The 23,527-nt window shown below is 60.1% G+C and overlaps 1 protein-coding gene and 1 long non-coding RNA gene across 2 annotated transcripts; both read left to right on the forward strand.

Moving 5' to 3' along the window:
• Positions 1-7,277: 7,277 nt before the first annotated feature.
• On the forward strand, positions 7,278-22,992 carry ELP6 (elongator acetyltransferase complex subunit 6). The gene is made up of 7 exons (XM_080577819.1): positions 7,278-7,449; positions 10,891-10,969; positions 12,205-12,275; positions 18,723-18,850; positions 19,765-19,957; positions 21,312-21,458; positions 22,009-22,992. Exons 1-7 carry the CDS (start codon positions 7,396-7,398, stop codon positions 22,132-22,134), a joined length of 798 nt encoding a protein of 265 aa, XP_080433945.1. The 5' UTR covers positions 7,278-7,395; the 3' UTR covers positions 22,135-22,992.
• LOC308188613 lies at positions 14,117-16,154 on the forward strand. The gene is made up of 2 exons (XR_013945643.1): positions 14,117-14,359; positions 14,771-16,154. It is a non-coding gene; the product is annotated as an uncharacterized lncRNA (long non-coding RNA).
• Positions 22,993-23,527: the final 535 nt, after the last annotated feature.

Consider the following 23,527-nt stretch of genomic DNA (forward strand, 5'->3'; position numbering starts at 1 on the left):
CCCCCCTCCGTTTGCTCTGTCCCCATCCCGGCACAGGGTCCCCCCACAAGATCTGTGTGCGTGGCGGCGCGGCCGTCACCCGCAGCGTGCTCCCGGTCACCTCCGCTGGACAGAGACGGGTGCCAGCGGTGTCACCCCTGTGTCCCCACCAGCTCACGAGGTGCCCCAGCAGGGACTCACTCCCTGGGCAGCTCCGACCCTGTTTGGGGCCGAACCACGGCGAAGCCGATTTTCCACGCGGCCTGCAGCCTCCGATCGCGCCGATCCTCCCGTCCCCAGCGAGCCGACCGGAGCAGGAAGGAAAAACTCCTGGTGGCTTCGGTGGCGTTGGCCACGCTGCTGGCGGCGTAAACCAGAAGCGCCGCCGCTATTTCCACCGCCCGTCCCCGGGCTCCCGGGGGGGGACGTGGCCCCATGGCTCCCCGCCCGCCCGCGCCTGCCGGAGAGGAGCTCGCTGGCTCCTCGGGAGAGAGAGAGGAAATTAAGCAATTAATCACCACGCGATTTTCAGCGTGCCGTGCACTAGGCACGCGGGACGGCGAGCTCCCCAGGGCCGGGCAGCGCTCAGGCTGCAGCTCGTCGCCTTTTGGCTGCTCGTGGCGCTCGCCATCGGCTGCTGGATGCTTAATTCCCAGCCCCAGCCATCGGCTGCTGGATGCTTAATTCCCAGCCCCAGCCATCGGCTGCTGGATGCTTAATTCCCAGCCCCGTTTTGGGGATTAACGCCCGGGAGCCGGCACGGTGCAGGCAGCTCGGCACGGCCCCTGCAGCCCCGTTTCGGAGCCCTCTCGCCCACCCAGACCCCCCCCCGGGTTTCTCGCAGAAACACAACCTCCCTTCCCCTCTCGTGCCCTGGTGCCCATCTCACTCTGGGGTCCGCGTCCCTCGCCGTGCCTCAGTTTCCCCTCCAGCCGCCGGCACGTCCCCATCCTGCTGCCTGCCCGGGGCTTGCCGGAGGATGGAGGAGCCCCGCGACTTTCCGTCCCCGCGGGGGAACGTGCCTCCTCCCAACACACGGGCTTCACCCAAAGACCCAATCGCTTTTAAACGGAGAGGTCACGGACGGCCATTAAATTTAAATGCCTCGTTGGTTTCCTGGGAGGGGGGGGGTGGCCCTTTGTGGCTGGGCGACGGCTGGCACGGGACCACGGGTGCCGAGGAGAGGGGACTGGCACGGGAGCCGCGGTTGTCCTCCTCCCTCCGTCGTCCTCTTTTCTCCGTCGGACACGTCCCGGGAGCAGCGCGGCGGCCCCGAGACAAGGAGCCTTTCTTCCCGCTGGCTGGCGCGGGCTGCCCGAGACAAAGCGGCCGCAATCCCGACGGCGTAAGGGGCACGGAGGTCGGGCTGGTGGGACCGTTCCCAAACCCTCCTCGGCCTCCTGGACCGTCTCTGGGGGCTGCCAAAACCCCATCCAGCCCCAGACGCACACACGGGGGGGCGGCTCCTGGTGACCCGAGGGCACTGCGGGGGGACGTGTGTCCCATGGGGGGGTCGTGGAGCAGCTCAGCTGATGTCCATTTCTTCCTGGGCACTAAGGGGAGCTCCCAGGTGGTGCCCGCAGGGCCAGGACACGCAGGGACCTCGGCAGCCGCGGACAGGGGGATGCCACCAACTCTTCCTTCATCCCAGCCGCACCCTAACAGGGAGCGAACCCAGCATGGGGCTGAACCTGCGCCGGATTTAACGAGAGGAGGAAAGCAAAATCCTCTCAGCTGGGCAAACTGTAAAGCGCTCAGTGCGGGGAGAACAGCTGCGCGCGCGCGTTTGCTGATGCCAGCGAAGCTCCCGGCGTCGTTTAGCCACGGCAGCCCCTCTCCTTCGCTGCTTTCCAGCTGCGGGGCCGGGGGGTGGGGGTCCCGCGGGGAGAGGAGCACTGCAGGGTGCGGGCTGCCCCGAGGGGCTGCGAGAGAGGAGGCTGGATCGAGGGGAGAGGCAGGAGGCCAGGAGGAGGCCGAGCACGGCGTGAGCTCGCTCCTGGCCCTCGTGAAGGGACGGGGAAGGAAAGGGAGCCGAAGACGAGCGGGCTGAGAGCCTGGGCGAGGCGGTAGGAAAGGCCTCCCGGAGGCGCGTTGGGTGGTGAAAGGCTTTAAGGGACGCTGGCAGGGCTTCAGAGGAGCGCCGCAGGCAGCGCGACGAGGGGCGAACCCGAAAGGAAGCGCCCCAGGAACCAGCTTGGCTCCGTCGCCGGCTCCTCGCCGACCTCGGGCTCGGGAAAAAGGCCGACAGAAAGTGGGAACTAGGTCGGATTACTCGGGGCAGCTACAGGGGTGGCGCAGGCACGTGGGGGGATCCGAACGGCCAAATTGAGATGGAAATAGCAGGGGGAGAAGAAAGGGCTGCGCCGGCGGCACGGCGTGCTGCTGGAGGAGGAAGGCTGCTGGAAAACGAGGGGCTGAGCATTCAGGTGTCACTGGCTTTGTAAAACCAGCCTTTAAACACGTCAGCTGCAAGCAGGTGCCCTCCACGGTGAATAATGCAGGGTGCTGTCCACCCAGAGAGCGTTAATTGGGGTAAATGAGAATAGTAAGCAGTGCACGTAGCTTGGAGAGGGATTTTTCTGGACTTTATCCTCATTAGAAAACTGGCTGAAGGCACCTGGGACCTGATCCCAGGCCCAGAAAGGAGCCTTTGAGGGACGGGCTCAGGGTGTGGGGCACGGGGCTAGGCGGTGTGGAGCTGCAGCGAGATGTGGGAAAGGTCTCCAAGGATGTGGACGGTTTCTCGAGAGGCTGGGGTAACCGCTCAGGGGGCCGTGGTGGCACGCAGGAAGGCACAAAAAAGGTGGTGAACCCCAGCTGGCAGAAGGGACGGCAATTCAACTGCAAAGAGACGGCAGATGGAGGCGATCTGCTGGGCAGAGAGCACAAAGGAACGCAGACAACGCTGGCTGCCAGGGCGGGCACCGGGGCTCGGTGCCCCGTTTGATCCCGTTTTGCTTGCGGCCGTCCCCAGGATCCCGGCGGCTCCCCACGGAGGTGTCTTTGCCGTCACGTCCCTGCCGGCTTCGGCACGGCTCCTGGGGACTCCTCGGAGCTGGAAAAGGCCAGGGGAGTTCGCTTCCAGTTGTAAAGGCGACCTGGAAATTGAACCAAAACCTTCATTTCCCCTCGCTTCACGAATGCAGTAAATTATTCCCCGCGGCCACAGGCAATCAGCAAACGAGCCGCGGTTAAACCTAGCAAGGGGTACCTCGGTTCGGCGTTAGCAGAAAGCTCCTAAAGCGGGGATAATGAGCTGCGGGGCCCCCCCTGCTGCGGGTTTTTAGGGGCAGGTTGGGCACACACCACCAGGGCAGGTTCGGGCTGAGCCGCTGTCGCCCGGCGGCCGGCGCTGCTCGGTCTGCGTGCCCTCTCCGTGTCCCTCCAGCCCCGTGCTCGGCGCCGCCGCGATGCTTCGGCTCCTTCGGCAGCAGCAATGTCGGGGCTGCCCTGCTGCCAGGCTCCTCGGCTCCGCAGGGCAGCGCCGAAGGCTTTTTTTCTGCTCCTCGCTGGGGGCGCAGAGGCAATCGTCGTCGGTGGTTTCTCCTACGTCCCTAACGGCTGCTGCAAACACAGAGGGACGTGGATGTGAGTACGTGTAGGCAAAGCGGACGGTTTAAAAAGGGATGGAATAAAAATCTTTGCCCTTCCTATTAACTGTGCCTGTTTACCTCACATTTCTTCCGTCCCAGGCCTATCAGCCCCCATAAAATCTTGCAGGATTACCCAGCGGTGGGCCCGGACCCCCAAAAAGTACGTGTAGCTGGCTTCCAGGCTGTCTGCAGCCAGCCTAAGGAGGAGCGAAGGAGGGCGAGGGACGCGCCGATGCAGCGCCACCCGCTTCTTTTGCAGGGGTCTTTTTGGGTCAGCTCTGGGTTCTGCGTGCTCAGGGGTCCCGGCTGGCTCGCAGGCACCTGCATTCACGTTCCTTTCCCTGTCTCCTGCCTGTCCTCGGCTGGCATCTCTCCCCACAGCCTGGCGGATCCACCACCACGGGGGATCGCAGAGCAGTTCTGCAAACACCCCGCGGGACTCGGGGTCATCGGCGGTGCTTTCCTGAGCCGAAGGCGATGGGAGGGTTCAAGTGTGGGTGCTATTTTAACAAGAATCAGCCGTTTTGCCCCGGTTTTGCGATGGAAAAGGGCTGCTGCTGGCGGCAGAGGGGTGAGGATGGGGTTTGCATCGGGGTGGCGCGTTCAGGTAGGAGCAGGAGCGGGAGCATCCCCACCCCGATGACAGCCCCGCCGCTCACACCCAGCTCAGCCCCCCCCTCTGCTCGCCCTCCCGGGGGGGGCGCCCCCTTGCCCAGAAATTCTTTTCCAAGCCCGGAAACTCTCGCATTGCTTCGGAGAAGCGCGGCGCCTGGCTTCAGCTCAGGCGTTATTCCCTCCAGCTGCTTTCTGCCCCGGCAGGGCCGAGCCCCCCGCGCACAAGCTGAGCTCACGGCACCGTCTGCCCGGGGCCTCTTCTTGCCCCACCATTGAGCCTGCCCGACAGCTGCTCTCTCGTTAACCTCTGCTGGCCTCGAAGCTCTAATGATGATCTTTTCTGGCTCAGAGCATTACTAAAGCCTTTAGCATCGGCCCGGCGGTGGGAGACGAGGGAGCCCTCCCGCTCGGGTACGCTCCTTTTGCTGCCGAGCAATTTGATTTGCGCCTTGACCTCCGGCGGGATGGGAACATCCCGGGTAGCTCAGGGTCACCGGAGGAGGAAATCAGATGTCTTCTCCCTAAAAATCGCTTTCCACACGCTCACACCAAGAAGCCCGGTGATTTTAGCTACCCTTCCCTGCCACGCTCTTGGGAACTGCCTCAAACACCGCAGGATGAATTGTTTTGATTTGGTTAGGTGGTTTCTTTTGGTCAAGAATTGCTTTTTTTTTTTTTGCCACTCATTTCGGTCTCACGTAGCACAGGAGCTTAATGGTAAGCAGCATTGCTACCTATGGATGCCATACGGCTCCGCTATGCCACACACACAAGGTTTGCTGCATTGTAAATACTGCAAATAAGCACGGAGCAGATGGAAAGGGAAGGGGCAACAGTGTTAACAGCAAAATTCTCGCTGCCTTAGCGCGGTAACAAGTCACGAATTGTGAGAAGGAATACATTAAGAAGGACAAGAGGTGTTTTGAGAGACGCAGCTGTACTTTGCGTGCGTCTTTGGTCCCCTTCCCACTGCAAAGAGAAAAAGGCAGGATTTTTACATTTCATTTACAAGGCGCTGAGGGCTCTGCGGCTCCTGGAGGAGCTGGAAGGGAAGTGCTACGGGGAGAGAAACGTGATGGTGCAGACAAAAGGTGGTCAGAAAAACGCCCCGTTTACCGGCGTACGAACGCTGCCCTGTAAAGAGCTCCCAGGTAGGAACATCCCCGGGCTCTGCCAAGTCCCTCTGCGATGCGGATGGGGCTCTGCAGACAAACCCCGAGGGCTGGGAGGACAGGAGCCAGGGGGAGGCCACTTGGAAGGGCAGCGAGGGAGTCAAGGCACGGAGCCCGGCCGGAGCTGGTTACCCACGCCCCGAGACCAGAGCGCCGGTTCCCAGCTCTCTGAAAGGGTAGGAAAACAAAAGCAAAGGGATCCGGGCTTTTAAAGCAGCTTTCAGCTAAGGCTCCTAGAGAAACGAAGCCATCAAAGGGTAGGAGAGGAAGCCCTTTCACAGCTCAGTGACCGGTTAAAAGGCAGGAAGCACGGGGCTGACACGCACGTGGGTTTCTGCAGCAAAGAGAGATGGCAGGGGGGTATCTTGGGGTCTGGGCACCTCACCCTGCCTGTGCCTACGCACTCTGGAAAGGGTCAGGGAATGGGGTGGCAAATTCTACAGATAATACACGTGTAAACATCGAAAATAAAGGCGGAAGAACAGCTGCAATGGCTCAACCAAATCTCCACGCAGCCCGCTGGCTTTTCTGCAGCAGTTCTCCTCATCAGAAGATGGGGAAACCTGAGGCTAAGGCGAGCGCTGCGTGGTCCCAAAACTCTTCTCCCAGACCCCCAAATTTGCAGCTCAGGGGCTTCCCAAGCCCATAGTGGCCCTCAGATCTCTCCTCCATGGATTTGTCCCCTTCTCCTACCAGTTCGCCCCCCCCCCAAGCCCACCGAACCCTTCAATATTGACAATTTGTGGTTCTTCGTAGCCCTGCGTTAAACGACACACGCGTCTCCTCGCTCTTGCTCGGCGCTTGCCATTTATTAGCATCGCGTGATGCCCCCTAATGCTCGCAGCAGATGAGGCAGTGCCGGGACCGCGCAGCTCCTCCAGGTCCCTCGGCAAATCCAGGGCTCTGCATGCCTCCCTCAGCCGGGCAATCCTCATTTATATTAAAAAAAAAAAAAGAAAAAGAAAAAAGATTACAAAAGCAAATGAGGGGCAGTAAAATGGGCAAGTGCATAAAAGCAAATTCAAGCAAAGGGGAAAAAAATAACCGTACGCGATTTGGACGTTCGCGGCTGCAGGCTGTAAATTAGCTGCTACTACTCGGAGAAGCAGCCGGGAATTATCGGGGCTCTGCTTTGAGAGCCCCAAATTAACGCTCAGCGGCACCCGGACGTGCCGGTGACTTGCTGGGGAGTATCAAGGACATCGGAGAGCCCTCCTGAAGACACCGGCGTGCCACGGCATCTACCCGGGTGAACGGCCGGGTGCCAAGGGTGGAGGCTCAAGGTGTAGGGCCCGGGGGGAGGCCAGGCGCTGGCGGTGGACCCCAGGGGCGACGTGGATGTTAACGACGCGGATGATGGGGGCAGTGCCCCCTCAGCACGCCCGTAGGGCCGAGGTGACCACAAGGCAGGCTGACGGAGCCCTGGGCTGCCCGGGGCCGAGCGCTGCCAGCAGCTGGAGGGATGGGACCGCGGAACCACGGCACCACGGCGGGGGCTGGGTGGGAAGGGACCCCCAAAGCCCCCCACGGCCACCCCCTGCCGTGCCCAGGGCCCCCTGCCCCCAGCCCAGGCTGCCCCCAGCCCCATCCAGCCTGGCCTTGGGCACTGCCAGGGATGGGGCACCCACAGCTCCTGGGGGCAGCCTGCGCCAGGGCCTCACGGGGACGGATTTTTCCCTAATTTTCCCTAATTTTTCCCTAATCCCCCTCTTTTCAGCCTAAAGCCTCCCCCGCTCCTGTCCCGACGCCCCCCCCAGCCCGGCGCCCCCTCAGGCGGCCCTTGGGGGGCTCCCCCCCCCCGGGGGTGCTCCGCCACCACCCCCGGCCGCCATTTAACGCCGGGGGCCGCCGCCTGAGGTGTGTGTGTGGGGGGGGGGGGGCGTCCATCCGCCCCCCCGGTCCCTTCCGCCCCCTCCACGAACACGGAACCGGGGGCAAGGGGCGGGAGAAGAGGGCTCCGCCCGCCGCATGCGCTGCTGCGGTTCCTCCCCCCCCACGAAGCCACGGGCACCGGGAGGCAGCGGCGGCCCCCGGCCATGCTGGCGGAGCTCAACGAGCTGCTGGGCGCCTCCCCGCAGCGCCCGGGCACGGTGAGGGCGGCGGCGGCGGGGCGGAGGCGCGGGGAACGCCGGGAGTTGTAGTCCGGGCGGCGGGGGGGGGGGGCGGCCGCCATGGCGCGGGCAGGGCCTCGCCGCCACAGGCAGCGCTGTCCCCGGCACCACCATCAGTGCCACCGCCGCTGTCACTAATGTCCCCCCCCCCCCAACCCCGCCTGCAGCCCCTGGGGGGGCTGCCAGGCTTCTGCCCCGCGGGCCGGGGGCTGCTGGGGGCTGTGGTCACAAAACAGCATTGCCCCAAATGTATTCACGCCCCTCTGGTGCGCTGTAGGGGTTTAAGCTCCTTTAGGCTGCTCTGTTCATTTATTTTGTCCCTGTAGGTTTTTGGTTTTTTTTTTCTGGGACTGGTTCACAAGTCTTACGAGGAGAGACTGGGGGTGTTTAGTCTGGGGAAGAGGAGGCGCAGGGCAGACCTCGCTGCTCTCTGAAAATACCTGAAAGGAAGCTGTGGGGAGCTGGGGGTCGGCCTCTTCCCACAGATAACCAGTGACAGGACCAGAGGGAACGGCCTCAAGTTGTGCCAGGGGAGGTTCGGGTTGGAAACGAGGAGACATTTCTGCTCAGAAGGAGCAGTCAGGCCTTGGGACGGGTTGCCCAGGGAGCTGGTGGCGTCACCGTCCCTGGGGGTGTTCAAGGAGAGGTTGGACGTGGTGCTTGGGGACATGGGTTAGTGGTGACATTGGTGGTAGGGGGGTGGTTGGACCAGGTGAGCTTGGAGGTCTCCTCCGACCTTAACGATTCTATGGTTCTGTGAAATCATGTGGTGACAAAACACCCTGTGTAAGGGCCGTGAGGTGCTTGGGGTAAAAAGTTAACAAAATGCACGTGTGTCACGGAGAACTTGTCCTTCCTGATGGATGCTGGGTCAGGCCATAAAGGCGTGTTCGGGATGGTAGCTTTATAAGTCAGAGCCTCCCTGCTCCTTCCCTTTTAGAGCACACGATGCCGGTAGGGTAATGTGCTTGGCCAGAAAATGGCAGCGAAGCAGTGCCCTGTTGCCAGAAGGACAGACGGACATCAGTGGGACCAAAGCAGAGGCTGCCCGAGCCCCCAGGCCCCTCAGGTTGGTGTCTGGGGGCTGAGCATGGAGGCCCCGAACGAGGAGCCTTGGCGGAGGCCGTGGGACGGGCAGGGGTGCTGTCACCCACCAGGCCCTTCTCCCAGGCAGGGGTCTCGATGGACGGAGAAATCAGAGACAAAACTGGGGATAAGGAACGTGGCCAAGCGGTATCGTGATCTGACGCCGCAGCCCTGCAAAGTGGGGCTTGGTGCAAATTGGGAATTCAGAAGAGCAAAACTGACAGGAGGTTTGGCCTCAAGATCCCGAGTTTTGACTTGGCAGCGTAGGCAGAACCTGGCAGAGGCGCCGATCCGAAGGCTCCTCTGTGTGGGGAATTGCCTCAGATTTGTGTCAGCTCTTCCTTTTCCATCAGCCAGGGACGTGGACTTCTTCTCCACACTCGGATGCCCTACCACACCTGGCTACAAAGGCTGGCCAGAAATCAGTGTCCTGCTGTGCTTAAAAAGCACCAGCCCTTTCCAAATCTCCTCTTCCCATTCTGTTTTCTGCATCGCCGCGGTTAAGTCTGTGCCATTTTCCAAGTGCTGACTGCAGGGCTGGTAGGTGGAAGAAGCTGCTGCCTGCGTGGGTGTATCTGATATGTCACCACTGAATGCTTGTGACATCCACCGCTGCCCTGCTGATTGATTTTGGCAGTTTCTAACAAGTCGCTGCAGCTTCTGCTTTGTAGCCTGCAGGTGGAAAGAGTGCGAAAGCAGCGTGCGGAGAGACCAGGGGCAGACAGATGGAGAAGGTGCTGCAAGAAGGCGGCTTTCCCTTTGAAAGTGCTTCATCCCAAGCCCTTTCTGGCCTTGAGAAGGATGTGCAGGTGGGGGACGAGGGTCAGACCGTGCACCCCCGTGAGCTGTGGTGCAGCTGCTGTCTCTGGAGGTGCACGGTTCGGGCATTCCCACCGCTCACAAGCTGGGCACGTACACGTTGGCGGTGGAGAGTTTTGGGCACAGTCTAAGCTGCTGCAGTGCGACAGCAAAGTGAGGATCGGCAGGATTAAAGGTCAACAACGGGAAGTTTTGAAGAAGCTAAATAATGTATGCTCTGCATGACAGCATCCCACTGTGTTCTGCGCAGCGTGCGTGGTAGCGAAGCGCAGAGCCTTCCGAGAGCTGTCAGGTGGACTTGGCTTCAGCGGGCACGAGGAGGGACGTGGGGCTGCCTTCCGGCTGACTGCATGCAGGAGGAGAGGCCGAGGGGATGGAGCAGGAGCTCTGGCAGGAGCTGAACCGAGGAACACTTGATCTTGTGCTGTTTTAACACAGAGACCCCTCTGGGCTTCACCTTGGAGGGTGCATCCCGGTGAGATTCCCACCGTGTGGTGCCTCCTACTATTGTAATGACCACCAAGGCGTACCCCTTTTTTGCATAGAAAAGTGCTTTTAGGCTGGGGCAGAGCAGCCCTTCTGGACCCGAAGTCCTGCCTTGCATCCCGTGCGGACGCGTTCAATATTTGCCGTTCCATTAGCACCGCTTTACAACACGTGTTAGGCATCGGGGAGTTACCTGATAGATGGCTTGCAAATTGCCTGTGGGTAGCTTGCTTGTTGCTGCGAAGGGCTTTGTTGTTTTTTTTTTATTCTTCCAGTAGATTGAAAAAAAAAATGCATTGGTAAGTTCTTTGTGATTAAAAACAACCCTTCTGTGATTCGTATTGATTAAAGAAAAATCCTGGCTAAGGTTGTAATGGCAACAAACGCCTTGATGAGACTGGTGCTGATAACAAGCACGCGCTGATGAACTGAATTAATTTCCTGCGTGATCCAAACAAGGTTTATACTTCATGGGGGGAGCTCTGCTCCTGTAGCAGTATTTAGGTGGTACGAACGTGGTTTGGGGTTAGCGTGCAGCAGGGGTGGGAGGACTGCCTGCGACGGGCTGGGAGCAGGGAGGGAGCAGCAGCAGGGGGAGCAGAGCTGGTGGCTCTTGTCCCCGTGCCACCTGCACCACTGTGCGCAGAGGGAGGACGAGCCTCAGTCGGAGGAGAGTTGGGAGGCGGAAACTGCTCACAGCCACCCATGACAGAGGTGTCCAGCACCAGGAGCGTGAAAATACGCTGTGGAAGCTTCTTGGTGGGCACAGAGCGAGGGGTCCAGCGTGAGGGCTTTCAGGTGGCGGGCAGATCTTCCACCGCGGGCTCAATGTCTGCTGCTGCCTCTCCACAGGTCAGCATCCCTTTGTAAATGGATGGGTGGCTGGAGCGCTGCTTCTGCCCTCTGTAACGCCTGCAGAGCCTCCCCTGGCTGCAGGCCCTTGCAGGCACCTTGTCTACCAAGATGGAGCCGGGAGCTGTTTGTACCCTCGTGGTGCTCTGTTAAGTTCTTTTGCTTCTTCTTTTCCAGGGTAAATTCACGCTGCTGCGAGACACCGGGACGGACGGCAGCTTCCTGGTGCACCATTTCCTCTCCTTCTACCTCAGAGGTATGCGAGCAGCAGGACGCTGCGAGGCGAGGGCTTGTCTTCGCCTGGTCCTTGGAGCTTCCTCCTCCGAGAAGTGATTCTCCTTGAGCAGAGGCTGGTTTGGCAGAGCACGTGGCATCCTTGGATTAGCGCAAGGCCCTGGCGTCAGGATTTATGGATCCCAGTCCCGGCTTGTTCTTGGGACGTGCTCCATAGCCTTGGGCACTCGGGACTTGCCCTGTAGCCTTAATCTCCCTGCAGCTCGTTTCGTCATTAGTGCAGCGCAGGTTGGAAATCACAGGGGCACCCGAGAGCGAGGTGATGAATGCAGTTCCTTTGCTACTCAGCCTTTCATAACACAATTAAAAATATCAGGAACGACTGAACAAGCAGATAAGATGGCAGCGGGTAAACAAACAAACAAGCAGGGGGTTTGCCGAGTTGCCTAATTGCTTTTCTGCTACCCTTTCACCTGTGAGCAACCTGCCAGCCCCTGCAGAGAGGGCACTGGGTGCCTGGGCTCCTCCAGCTTTCTGCTGGCAAAGCAGCCGGCCCTGCAAATGTGGTCAGACCGAACCTCTCCGACTTGAAACTCAGCTCAGAGCGCTGTGCGTGTGGTGGGGCTGAGAGCATCCTGCCCCCCAACAGCTGCCACCTCCTCAGCTTACAGCTTCACCCTATTTTTAAAAATTAATCCACGCTCCCTGGCAGGGAGGAGCAAGCACACGGATTTGGTTCGTACCCAAGCCACAAGGCCGGGCCGTCACGTGCCGGGTTTTCCAAAATCACGTTTTAGCGAGGTGGCTTTGTCAGCGTTGCTGGTTCTGTGTGTATTTCCAGACAAGGTCACTCGCTCTGCGAGAGCCAAAACAGGGACTTCTGGCGTGCCAGGGATTTCAGTAGTTCGTGTCATGGTCGGCCGTTGGCCTCCTTGCAGCGGGACCAGCAAACAACGCCGGGAAATCCCAGGGCAGAATGACGTGAGACAGAAAAGAGGCCTTTAATTTTTTTTTTGTCCTCTCTTTCTTGTTCTTTCCATTTCTTTTTAACCTGACTAAAATTTTCCCTAAACCAGAAAACCCACAGAGAGGTGAAAATTGGAAGCCCAGCCACGAGCAAGTGAGGGGCTGCCTAGACCTGCCTCACTTCAAGGCTTTTGCAGACAGATTTGCAGCCTGGCTGCTGTGATTTGTGTGCCTTGATAATGGCAGCTTGCAAAATCGAAATAATAACGCGCCTTTTGTCTTCTCTCCCAGCCGGCTGTAAGGTGTGCTTTGTGGCCCTGCTCCAGTCCTTCAGTCACTATAACATCGTAGCACAGAAGCTGGTAAGTCTCCTGGCACAGGTGAATAATTACAGGCCTGGGCAGTTTCTGTTGGGTGGAAAGAAATGAGAATAAAGAATGGAAATCGCACGTGGGCACAGATTCACAGGTCTTGGTGGGGCCGGTCAGGCTCGGTGCTCCTGCAGCGGGGAACGGGGAGCGTTCTCGCTGGGGGAGGGATGTGATACGGGACAAAAGCCAGGTTTAGGATTAGGATCAGGCTTGTCTGATTAGGATGCTCACTGCAGCAGCCCCACCGGGCGCTCCCTGCCTGCTTACTTTAGGCTTAGAAGAGTTTTCTGGCGTTCCCCAGACAAGCCCAGACCGGTAGGTGTAGTTTCACTGGTGCAGTGTCCATGGGGCCTCTCCGTGCTCCTGCAGCGTCCTCTGGCTACACGGCACAGGAGGGCTTTGTCCTCTGTCCTGTGGCTGCATTGTCTTGAACCATTTTGGGCTGGAACACCTGTAAATTCGGGACGATGCCTGTGTGCTGCTTTTGGCCCCTGGGCCAAGCCATCCCTTAGAGGCATCCGAGGAGCCACAGGTGAGAACGTTCTCAACAATTCCCTTCCCACGGTGAGTCAGGCAGGGACTACGTGTACCACGAAAGGAGAAAGCTAAAAAAAACCAAGCAGGAGAGGTCATTCCCGGTGTCAGCAAACCACTCTCCCCTCTGGGTTTGAACTGCGCCTCTCGGCTTTTTGTGAAGTGCTCTCTCACGGACGTGAAACGCTCCGGCTGTGAAGTCCGGGTGACCTTCCCGAGCTGGAGGATGAGGGCTCGTGTTGAACCTCCCTGCTCTGGTTCTGCTGGGAAACCTCGCAGTGCTTCTGCTGGTAAAGACTCTCAGGTGTTGGAGAACCAGGTGGTGTGATGACGGTGTAGTCCTGCTGTAAATGTGGGATGAATGTTGGTACTTGCTAAACAGCTGTATTTTATTTAATATTCGGTTTTTACCTTTTAAAAGGAGATAAATGGTCTGAGAGCTCAGACCTGAGTTAATTAAAAGGGACTGAGCAAACAAAGCATTTCCATGTGAAGCTTTAACCCTCGGCCAGGTGCTGAACGTGCGTTTCCCCTGCAGAGCATCTCCCTGCTGAGCAAACCAGGCTCTGCGAGCGCTGAATAGTTCTGCCCTTCGTGCTGCAGAGAGCAGGAACTCTTGGGGGGAGCTTGCTAAGTGGGATGGGAACCCCCTTACCGTGTCTGCTCTCAAAGAAGAATCACTTTCGTTGGTCTGTTTCTTCACGTGGTGCAGTGTCCTGGTACGCAGTTTGAGTGCGGGCTTTTAACAGGTGGCGGCGTCACCTCCCTCCTGGGGGGAGCCCGAGAAGTGAGAGCACGCGAGGATTAGCTGGAGCACGTGTGCAACAAAAACGATTTGCTGTCCGGTGCTTCCAACAGGCAGGCACTCTCGGGAGGGGAGGTGATAAGAAGAACAGTGCGGTTTGCTCAGGGGAGTTCGGAGGAGCGATTGCATTCGCCTCCAGCAGCGAGCTGGCCCCGTGCCGGTGGTTTCAGGCCCCTGAGTCAGTTTTACGTTATGACCTGGCAGACGTCTGCCTGGCTGGTTGGTGGGAGCTCTTCCTGAGCTCCGAGCAGCCGGAGGCTGTACCTCCGTCGGTTGTTTGTATCTGGGTTTCCGTGAGGTCTTGCCTTTGCTCGAATCCTTCTTTGCCTAAACAAACATGTCAGGTGGTTTTTGGCAGGGTGGTTCCACGTAGACTTGTTTATGATCGGAGACTCGTTCATGATCAGAGACTTGTTTATGATTGGAATTCGCTCCGTTCACAGCCGGCAGCGTGGCTGTGCTGCCCTAGGTGCCTGCAGGAGACCAGCTGAGATGTCATTTACGCTGCTGCAGCGAGCCCTGGGCTCAGGCACAGCTCTGAGCCGAGACGTGCCGCGTGCTTCTGTGAGCGGCCAGCAGCTCCCTGCCCACCTCCTCGTCCTCAGGGGCACGCTGAAGACGAGCTGCCCGGCTCTCTGTGCCGGCCGGGAGAACTGCAGGCCGTCGGGATGTTCTGCAGGAAAAGGCCTCTGGCTGGAAGAACCTGGCTGCTGATGTTATGTTACCCCATGCACAGGTTAAATCTCCTCTGCAGAATCATCGTGTGCTTGTGAAAGGCTCAGCGGAAAGAGCTTCGCAACTCGGTGGTGCTCCTCTTTCTGCTGGGGACGGGGTGGGGGCTGCAGGAGGGCTGGGGAGGGACTCTTGGGCAGGGGATGTAGGGACAGGACACGGGGTGATGGTTTTAAGGCATCAGAGGGTGGGTCTGGGTTAGATCCAAGGCAGAAATCCTTCCCCCTGCGAGCGGTGAGGCCTGGCGCAGGCTGCTGAAGCCAGGGGGGTAGGATACAGACTTTGCAGTGATATCTTGTGCTCCCCGTAGCGCCTGATGTTGTTTCCCACTTCCCCACAGTGTCGCCAGGTCCTACCAGCCCAGAACCAGCTCCTTATAACTTGGCCAAGTGCAGTGACTTATTTTCACTTGCAGGAAGAAGCTTCCCTGTTTTTTTGTGCCTGTCCTGCCTCCACAGGAACGGCTTCACCTTTTTCTTTTCTTCAAATCCCACTCTTCCTGAGGATCCACGCTTAATTTTGAGGGACAGACAACGTTAGAGGTGTTTGTCATGGCCTCCCAGGCAGCACGCTCGGCTCTAGGAAGACTCATGGCACCGGGGCAGCTTGCCAGGTCGGTGTCCCACCCTCGTTTGTACGACGTTTGTTTTCTTTTAGAGGAAAAACGTCTTTATCCCCACTTGGCCTCCCTTTTGCCTGCTCCCCCGTCCCGTGCCGTGGCGCTGAGACCCCCAGAGCAGAGGACGCTGCCTGGTCGCCTCTGCTCGCCCCTGCAGGTGCTGCCCCGCAGGAGAGACCTCGCAGGATCGCCTGATCGCGGAGCGTCGCGCTTTGCACCGCGGCTGCTGCTTGAGTTAATGCCCGCTGCCTCGCGAGCTCCATTATCAGCTCTCGCCTGCAAATATTTGGCTTTCCGTCATCACCCGGCCAGCAGCGAGCGGCGCTTTTGGCTTTTAGGGACGTCGGTGCTGGCAGGCCGGCGGGACGTGGCGCTGTGGGTGAGAGCAGTTGTGCTCCTTTGTGGAGCTCGCGGCCCCCGTCACGCTGGGCTGCTATTTGAGAGGCGTCTCCGGGCTCGATCGATAAAGGACAGATTGCCAGAGATAACGTCTGGGTGCGATAATGGAGTGCGGTGCTGCGAGATAACGAAAGCTTTCAGGGCCGGCAACGCACGCTGTTAGGGTGCGCTGCGGCGCGGCGGCTCTACAGCAAGGACGTTTGTAGCGGCGGAGCTGCTGGCGGTCAGAGAGGTGCCGTTGGCCGTTTTGGGCGCTTTTCTCACCCATGTTGAGCTGTCCTGGGGCTTCACATGCTGGGAAGGTGCTGCTCAGGCGGGCTGTTGGGTGCCTGCGGTGCTGGGGCGTGAGACCTCGTCCAGCGCTGCGTCTCTGGGACCTGGTTCTCCCGCTGGAAAACGAGCCTGGACGTGCTGGGTTCCCCCAGGAACATCGTGGCACTCAGGGGCTCAAATTCCCCTGTTCAAGCCATCCACATGCTGCCCCAACCTGCCCTTCCCTCGGGCTGCCTCCCTGCTCTCGATTCCTGAATTATCGACATCGAGAGTGAGCTCGGACACCGCTCTCGCAGGGCGTTTAAGTGCCCGAGTCCTGCGGGCTCCAGGATTTGATCAGGGGATCAGGGCCGTGAGGCCGCCCTGAAGCTCAGCCCTGCTCCGTGGCACGCCAGGTATTTGCCGTCTGCTCCGCATTCCTGCCGCACAAAGGCCCTTCTGTCCTTGGCCAGAAATTGTTCCGTGGTGTGGGCTTGCAGTTGCCTAAGAGGCTCGTGTTAGCTCTGCGCCCCTGCCCCGCTCCTCGCAGGGTTTTAGTGAGGAATTATCACCTGCCGAAGCTGGATTCTGGCGTCTGGAGCCCGCGTCAGCCTCTGCGGGACTCCGGGCTGGCGGGAGGTGTCGTGGGGAGATGGAAGGGCCCCGCAGCCTCCCCCAGCGTCTCTTTCTTGGGAATTACCGCTCCTGCCTCGCCTGGGGGAAAGGGAGACGAGGGAAGGCAACGTGGGTGAGGTGAGGGGGGGCGTGATGCCAGCCGCAACGCTTAGGGCTCGATGCTGTTCATCGAGAGGGTGCTGGAAAACAAAAGGGGTAAGTCCAAAAGTGCTGGCTGGCTCCTCGCCCGAGGCAGTCCCTGCCCACAGATCCACGGCCAGGGTCTGCGTGGCCTGCAGGACTCCTTTCCTCCCACCAGCCTGCGTGGGAGACCGGAAAAACGAAGGGCAAACTTGAGGCCGAGTGAGGAACTTGCCGGGCGCAGGCCCGGTGCCCTTCACCCCCGAGCAGCCTGCGCTAGCCGAGGCTGCGTGCTGCGGCGCCCCTGGCCGTGACTGAGGACGTTGCCTGCGAGCCGCCGTTCCCTAATTACCGCAGGCAGCATGTCCTGGCACCGGCCCCGCTGAAGGGATCTCTCCCCCTAGGATTTCATCAGGGAGGGAAGGCGGCGTAGATCTGTCTTCCCTATCGTCAGCGCTGAGCATGTGGCAACTGATAAGCCTCGCGGGAGCTCGGGGTTAATCTTCCTGCAAAGGACCTCGTCCTTATCTGCTCAGACCTTCTCTCCGGGGGGTCCCTTTGCTCACAAAGCAGCCCCGTGTAGGGATATCTCATCGATCAGATGCTTGGGATTGCTTGCCGATCTATTAAAAAAAAAGAAAAAGGAAGGAGGAAGGTGAAATGTTGGCACTTGTTTTTGAGGTCAGAGTGACAGCAGGTGAGCCATGGAGGCGGAAATCCGGAGGCAGAAGTGGACGCATCACTTAGCCGCGTCTCCCCCTCGTGCAAAGGGAGAGCTCTCGGGGTGTCTGAGCACTGGCAACGCTTGGAAAACCTCCAAGGCCTCTTCGGAAGGAGGTGCTGGGGCCGTGCCAAGCACAGTGCTCGAGCTCCTGGGGGGAAGAGCTGCTCCGAGCCTTCGGCTCCGGCATCGCCAACACTGCGCCCAAGTGTCCCGCAGCTCCCAGCAGGGCTGCTTAGGAAAAAAGCAAAAAAAAAAATATATATATTTTCTGTGATGCTTAAAAAAGTGGGAAAGCAGCGGGGCTGCTGGTGTGCGCCTCTCCCAGCGTTCAGGCAGAAGCCAGGCTTGAGGTGAGGGCCAGTGCTGCTCAGCCACGCTCCGGGCAGGGGCACAAACTCTCACAGCCGCCAGCAGCGATGTCTTTCCCCAGGCAAAACACGGGAACCGCTTTCTCAGCACCCTTGCTTCTGGTTCCTGGCCTCTGGCTCACCGGTTCTGCCCCTTGAGCAACGCCGCGCGGAGCAAAACCTCCCTGAGCTCCCCACGAGCCGTCCGTGCCACCGCCTCGTCCGGCTACCTGCGGCGCCGCACGGCGGCCCGGCTTCAGGGTGCCGGGGCACTGCGAGTCCCCGTGCCAACGCTCCCCGGCTCCGTTTTAATTTCTGACGGTCCCGCTGCGAAACGTGGGGAGCAACCTGCGCCGAGAGCCACCTCCTGCTGCTGGGGAAGGCACGGCTTGACCGGGTGAGAAGGGGGTACACGGTGCGCGTGGCACGTTGTGTGACCGTGCCAGTGACGAGCACTAAGTTTTCTCCCAAAACGTGGGCTGATGCAAGCTGTGGGGCTGCAGAATTGCCAGAAGTCGCCCCTGATGATAAAGGAGGATGAACTTGATGATGAACCACGCCTCTGGTTGGGATCCTCCGAGTGTGTGTGCGCCGCAGCTGTGCCAGGGCTTTCTCCGCTGGCGGTGGGGGCTGGATGGGCCCCGTCTCGAGGCTGGCGTCGTGAAGGAGGCTGAGAGCAGGAACCTGGGCTGGGGGTTGTGTCGCGGCCCCTCTTCCTCCTCCGAAGGGCTGAGGCTGCTTCCCCGGCCACCCCGCTGTCTCCCAGGCGTCGGGGTGCCCAGCCCGCGGCCTTCTCCAGGTGCGTGGGTTGTGCTGAGGAGCTGCCAGCACCAGGGCGTCGTTATTGCTACGGCGGTGATTGGAAAGCAGCGAAAACCCTCGGCTTCACCAGCCAAGGAGGTGAAGCAATCGCCGCCCGCTAACACCCCGTGCCTGTCTCCTTCTCCCTGGCTCTGGATGAGAATTTTCTCCTATGCTGGGCCAGCAACGATGCTGCTGTCTTCCCAGGAGCGATTCCAGGTCGTCTGAGCGCCCCAAATCACAGCAACTTCTTTTTTCCTCCCGGCAAAATAAAGGCAAGTGACCGCGTCCACCCGGTTGTGCAGCAGAACCGCCTGTTTCAGCCGCCGTGCAGGAGTCACCGAGGCGGCGGCTTTATTTCGTTGAGATGAGATTGGATAGAAATAGGCTCGGTGATCCGCTTGGTTCTGCTTGCACCCTTCCTCCGGAGCCGTGTGCTCCACAACGTGATGTTTTCCTCTCTCCCCAGGGAGTCAGTCTGACAGCTGCCAGGGAGCGGGGACAGCTCGTCTTCTTGGAAGGCCTCAAGTCCTGCCTCGACCTCTTGTTCGGGGAGGAGGAGCCGTCGGGAGAGCCCAGTCCTCTTCAGTTTATAAGGTAAGCCCGACCGGCTGCACAGGGCAGAGGTGGTTCTGGTGCGGAGTGTTTCCCCTCCGGCTCCTGTGTGGTGTCTCCTGCCGATGCAGAGAGCAGCAGCGAAGCCCCGGGGCTGAGACCAGGCTCCCCTTGGGCTTCCCTCCAGGGCTCAGGGGCTCAGTAGCTGTGCCCGATGCTCAGACACCCTCCGTGGAGGGAAATGCCAGCGCCACACACGCTGCTGTGCTTTCCCTGCCACTCTGAGAGGGATTCTGTCCCACTTCTCCAGCATTTCGGGGCAATTTCTGCTCCCGTCTTCGCTGCCAAGTGTGTTATAGCTCTAGAGAAAATTTATTTCAGCTCTCAAACTGGCTTTTGTCAAATAACTCCATCCAAGCAATTAGAGAGTGGTGCTGCTTTTAGCCGCGTTGGCTTTCATTTTTGTTCCCACCTCACTTTTCCCCGTCCCTGATGGTTTGATAAAAGCGTTATCAGACCCCGCGCGGCGGAGAGAAATCACCCCCGCCTGTGCTGGAGGAGCAGCAGGGCGCACACGAAGCAACCGAACCGAGCTTCGCGCCCCGTCAGGCTGAGTGACCGGCTGCTGGGGGCCGCAGGGCATGCGGAGAGCTCCCGTGGGTCGGTGCGTGTGGCAGCAGGACCCACCGAGGGCTGTTAAATTGGGAGCTGAGACACGGCTGGAGGAGAGATGAGGGCAGGCAGCGAGGCCTCGCAACCAACCAACCTACCTGTGCCCTTTGGGTGCGGGTGCACGGGCTGGTAGGGAAGCGTTGGACCCGGTGACTGTCACAGCAGTGGGGACAGCACGGGTGGCACGGGCCGGCGATCCCCTTTTTGGGTCAGCGAGGCTCGCGGGGCGAGGAGAGGGACGCGAGGGTGGGCAGAACCCCTTCGAGGTCTCTCTTCTCTTCCAGCGGGAGCACCTCCAACCTCAAAGCCTTGTTTGACTTCGTCCGGACCTCCCTGACTCCCGCCGACAGCGCCTCGTGGAAGGGCCCGGTGCTGCTGGTGGACGACCTCAGCGTCCTGCTCAGCCTGGGCGCCGCGCCGGTGGCTGTGCTCGACTTCATCCACTACTGCAGGGTCGTGGTGTGCTCTCAGCTCCAGGTACCGCTCCCTCCGCACGTGGTGCTCCCAACGTCCAAGAGCCTCTGGAGCAAAGCCTGGCCTTGTCTCCTTTATCTTCCTCTGCACAGTAGGGCTTTGTTTTTCCGGAAAGTTCAAATCATTATTCCAAGGGGAATAATTCTTGGGGGGTTGGTCAGAGCCTGGGGTACCTCTGCAAGGTTCTTTGCAGCCGGTTTCCCTGGAGGTGCTGTGGGAAGGGCTCTCTTCGCCCCTGACGTGTGAACAGAGCTTTGAGGTGGAAATTACCATTTTTAAGAGCTCCCCAGAGCTTGCTGCTCACACACGTTTGTGCGCACGTGGGAAGGAAGCAGGTTGGGAAGGTGACGAGGGGCTGATGAGTCTCGCAGGGGAGACAGATGAAGGTCCAGCTCCTCCTGCAGTTGGAGGGACGTGGGTCTCTGCTTCCAGCAGCCTTCAGCGTTGCTGTGTGCGGCACCAGCTGCTCGAAGGGCGTGCGACAAGGTGGCAATTCCACGAAGATCTCCCCGGCGGTGTGCTCGCTCCTGACAGCATCGCAGCCAAAACTCCTTACGGCCACATCCGTCCTTCGCTGTTTACACCGCGGCGTCCTCCGCCCCGGCCACTTCTCTCTTTGCTTGAGCGAGAAATAAAGTAGACGGCGTCAAGTTTTGTTATGCTGCACCTCAAAGCGTGCCAGGGTGTTTGCCCTGCAAGTGCTGACAGGGGATGTTCAGCTCGCTGGGAATATTTACCTCCAAAGCAGCTCAAAAAAAAAAAAAAAAAGAAGATAAATCATACTAACGCGCTTCTATTTCTGTCCAAGATGTTCCGAAGCTTTAAAGAACATTTTAATTGATTGTGGATTTGATGTTATTTTAAGCCCTTGGCAATCTGCATGGGCTGAGGCAGGGCCTCTCGGGACATGTTTTTGATGGAGCTGGCGTTGCTCGGGGGACCTCCGCTTTTTTCCGGGAGCTGCGGAGGTTCGAGCATCGCGGCTCTGGCTGCGTCCGCGCGGCCGCGTCTTTATTTAGCTGCTGGGAGTTCATCCGCTGCCGTTTGCGCGGCCCGACAGACGGGTTTAACTAGACGGCTGCCTGGGAACAAAGGCCTGATGTATTTTGGGCCGCGGATGAGATCAGATTATACGCACGTCCATGTATATGCGGTGTACAGAGGGCAAGGTGTTTCAGAGAGGTGCCTGTGCCTCGTATTTGTTTTCCCGGTGGACTTCAGAAGCGGGCGCCGTGCCAGCAGGTGCCCACGCAGCTTAGCTAGCAGGGCATTTCTGCCGGCTCCTCTCGCTCCCTCCCCTTCCTTACCGCCAGCGGATGAGCGAGGGGCTCAGCGCTGCCTGGCGCTCTCGTTCCAGGGGAACATCGTGGTGCTGGTCCACGGCAGCGAGGATGCGGAAGACGAGGAGAACGACCTGGTCGGCAACTCCTTGGGTCATCACAGCGACCTGATCCTGTGGGTGGAGGGGCTGGCGACCGGCTTCTGCAAAGACGTTCACGGGGAGGTAACGCACGCCGGAATGTCACGCACGGCTCTGCCTGGGGACGTGAGCTGTGCTCCAGCTGCCCCACGGGACGCTGCCACTCGTACAGCCCGGGACTAGCGTGGTCTGCAGCGCGGCTGAGGGCTTACACGCTGCCTGGCTGTGGTCTCCAGGGCTTGCTGGAGCTCCCAGACCCTTACGGCTGCGGTGGGGATGTCTCAGTGACGTCCTGCCACCCGGAGACTGCCCATTCCTGGAAGATGGAAAGGGTTTACCCAGCACCAGGCCCTGCACCAAGGTGATCCAAAGGAATGATAGCTAATTCCTGGGAAGCTTCCTCAAATTGACGTGTCCGCAGATCTCGGCCTGGCCTGGAGTGGTCTCTGCGGGCTGGGAGGGCAGCTGGGTCACTGGGGGCTGCCCCCAGGGGTGACAGACTGGCGCCAGGCACCGTGTGATGGCTTTTGTGACAGTGACCACCTTCCCTTGGTGGCGCTGGAGGGCAGGGGGGCAAGGATGCTGTAAGGGGGGCAGCCCAAGGGATGATACTCCTCTTCCTTTCCCTTTGCAGATTAAAATAATTAAGAGACTGTCGCTGGAGTCAACGGAGCAGGATCTCGTCCAGGTCTACCAGTACAAGATCCAGGAGAGGAACGTCACCTTCTTCGCTAGAGGGCTGTCCGCTGCCGTGCTGTGATGCAGCGACGCCACGAGAGCACCGCGGCGCGGGGCCGGGGCAGCACCTGTACATCGGAGGTGCCACCGAACCACCCTGCTGGCCTCACCCCTGCCTCCCAGGAGCAAAACTCCCTCGGAGAGAAGCTTGAACGGCTCTCGCGCTACAAGCAGACGTAGGCATCAGCTCGCCAAGAGCTTATTGCATCCCTTTGTCCTCCCACCCTGTTCCCAACCTACGAGGCCAAGAGGAAGACCGAAAACGTCCGAGGATGTCCCTCAGAGCGTGTAAATACAGGCAGGAGGATGCCCCGGGGGCCGGGCGGGCCTCGCCTTTTCCGTTTGCGGCGTGGCGGTGCCAGGCAGTGCCGCGGTGCGGCGGGGAGCCATCACCCCACCCCGGCCCTTACCGAGGTGACGCAGAGCGGGCGCAGGGCGTGTCGCAACCCTCACCTTTCTCCCAGCGCGGGCGGAGATTTGCTCAACGCCCCGTTCCCGCAGCGTTAACAACCAGGGCGCTATTTATACAGCCGGTGTAAGGGTGTAAGACCCAGAGGCTGCCTGGGGCGGTCGCTCCCTTGCCTTTTTTTTTAATTTTCCCTCTTTTCACATAAAACCACTGTGCCCGGATGCGCTCCGTGTGTGATTTCCCAGGCTCGGCCTTGGCTTTGGGTGACGGGTGCTTGTACGTGAGCCTGTGTCTGTCGCTGTGCCCAGATCCCAGCCCCTAGCCCTTAACCCTAACCGCTAGCCCCTAACCCCTAGTCCCTAATTCTAGCCCCTAACCCTAATCCTAGCCCCTACCCCTTAACCCCTACCCCACTACCTGCCTGCATTTGAAACACAGCCTAGAATTAAAATATCGAACATACACTGAAAATTTGCTAACGCCTGCCTGTATTTAAAATGCTTCTGGGGGGCTCCTCATCGCTCGTCTTAATTAAAACGAGGATACGGGCACCCGGTAACCGCCGCCGGTACCCGGTAATTCGTCAGGAGCTCCCCTGGGAGGGTGCTGATGGGCGCACAGAGGCGCTGGGCTGCGGGGCGAGCCTTGGGGGGACGGGGACGGGGATGGGGACGGGGACAGCGGCCGCGGCCGCGGCCCCGGCCCCGGCCCCGGCCCCGGCCCCGGCCCCGGCCCCGGCCCCGGCCCCGGCCCCGGCCCCGGCCCCTCCACGTGCTCCGCCAGCCCTCGGCCACTTCCGCGTCCTGACGTAAGAGCCGCTAGCCCCGCCCACAAAGGGGCGTGTCCACGCGGACGAGGGCGGGGCTAAAGCGCGAGGGGGCGTGGCCTGGTCGCCTGGGGCGTGCGGTCAGGCAACGGGGGGGGCGTGGTCTGGCAGATGAGGGCGTGGCTTAGTGGCAGGGGGCGTGGTCTAAGGGCGGGGGCGTGGTGACGGTGACGCCGGCGG

This window comes from Anser brachyrhynchus (assembly GCF_964034855.1).
Source record: "Anser brachyrhynchus genome assembly, chromosome: 2".
Lineage (NCBI taxonomy): Eukaryota > Metazoa > Chordata > Aves > Anseriformes > Anatidae > Anser > Anser brachyrhynchus.

Bases quoted from the DNA above. Each gene is read 5' to 3' on its own strand.
- ELP6 (XM_080577819.1), top strand. From the start codon at position 7,396: ATGCTGGCGGAGCTCAACGAGCTGCTGGGCGCCTCCCCGCAGCGCCCG. The intron at 12,276-18,722 runs GTAAGTCTCCTG...CTCTCTCCCCAG, and splicing joins ACATCGTAGCACAGAAGCTG to GGAGTCAGTCTGACAGCTGC. The intron at 21,459-22,008 runs GTAACGCACGCC...TTCCCTTTGCAG, and splicing joins GCAAAGACGTTCACGGGGAG to ATTAAAATAATTAAGAGACT.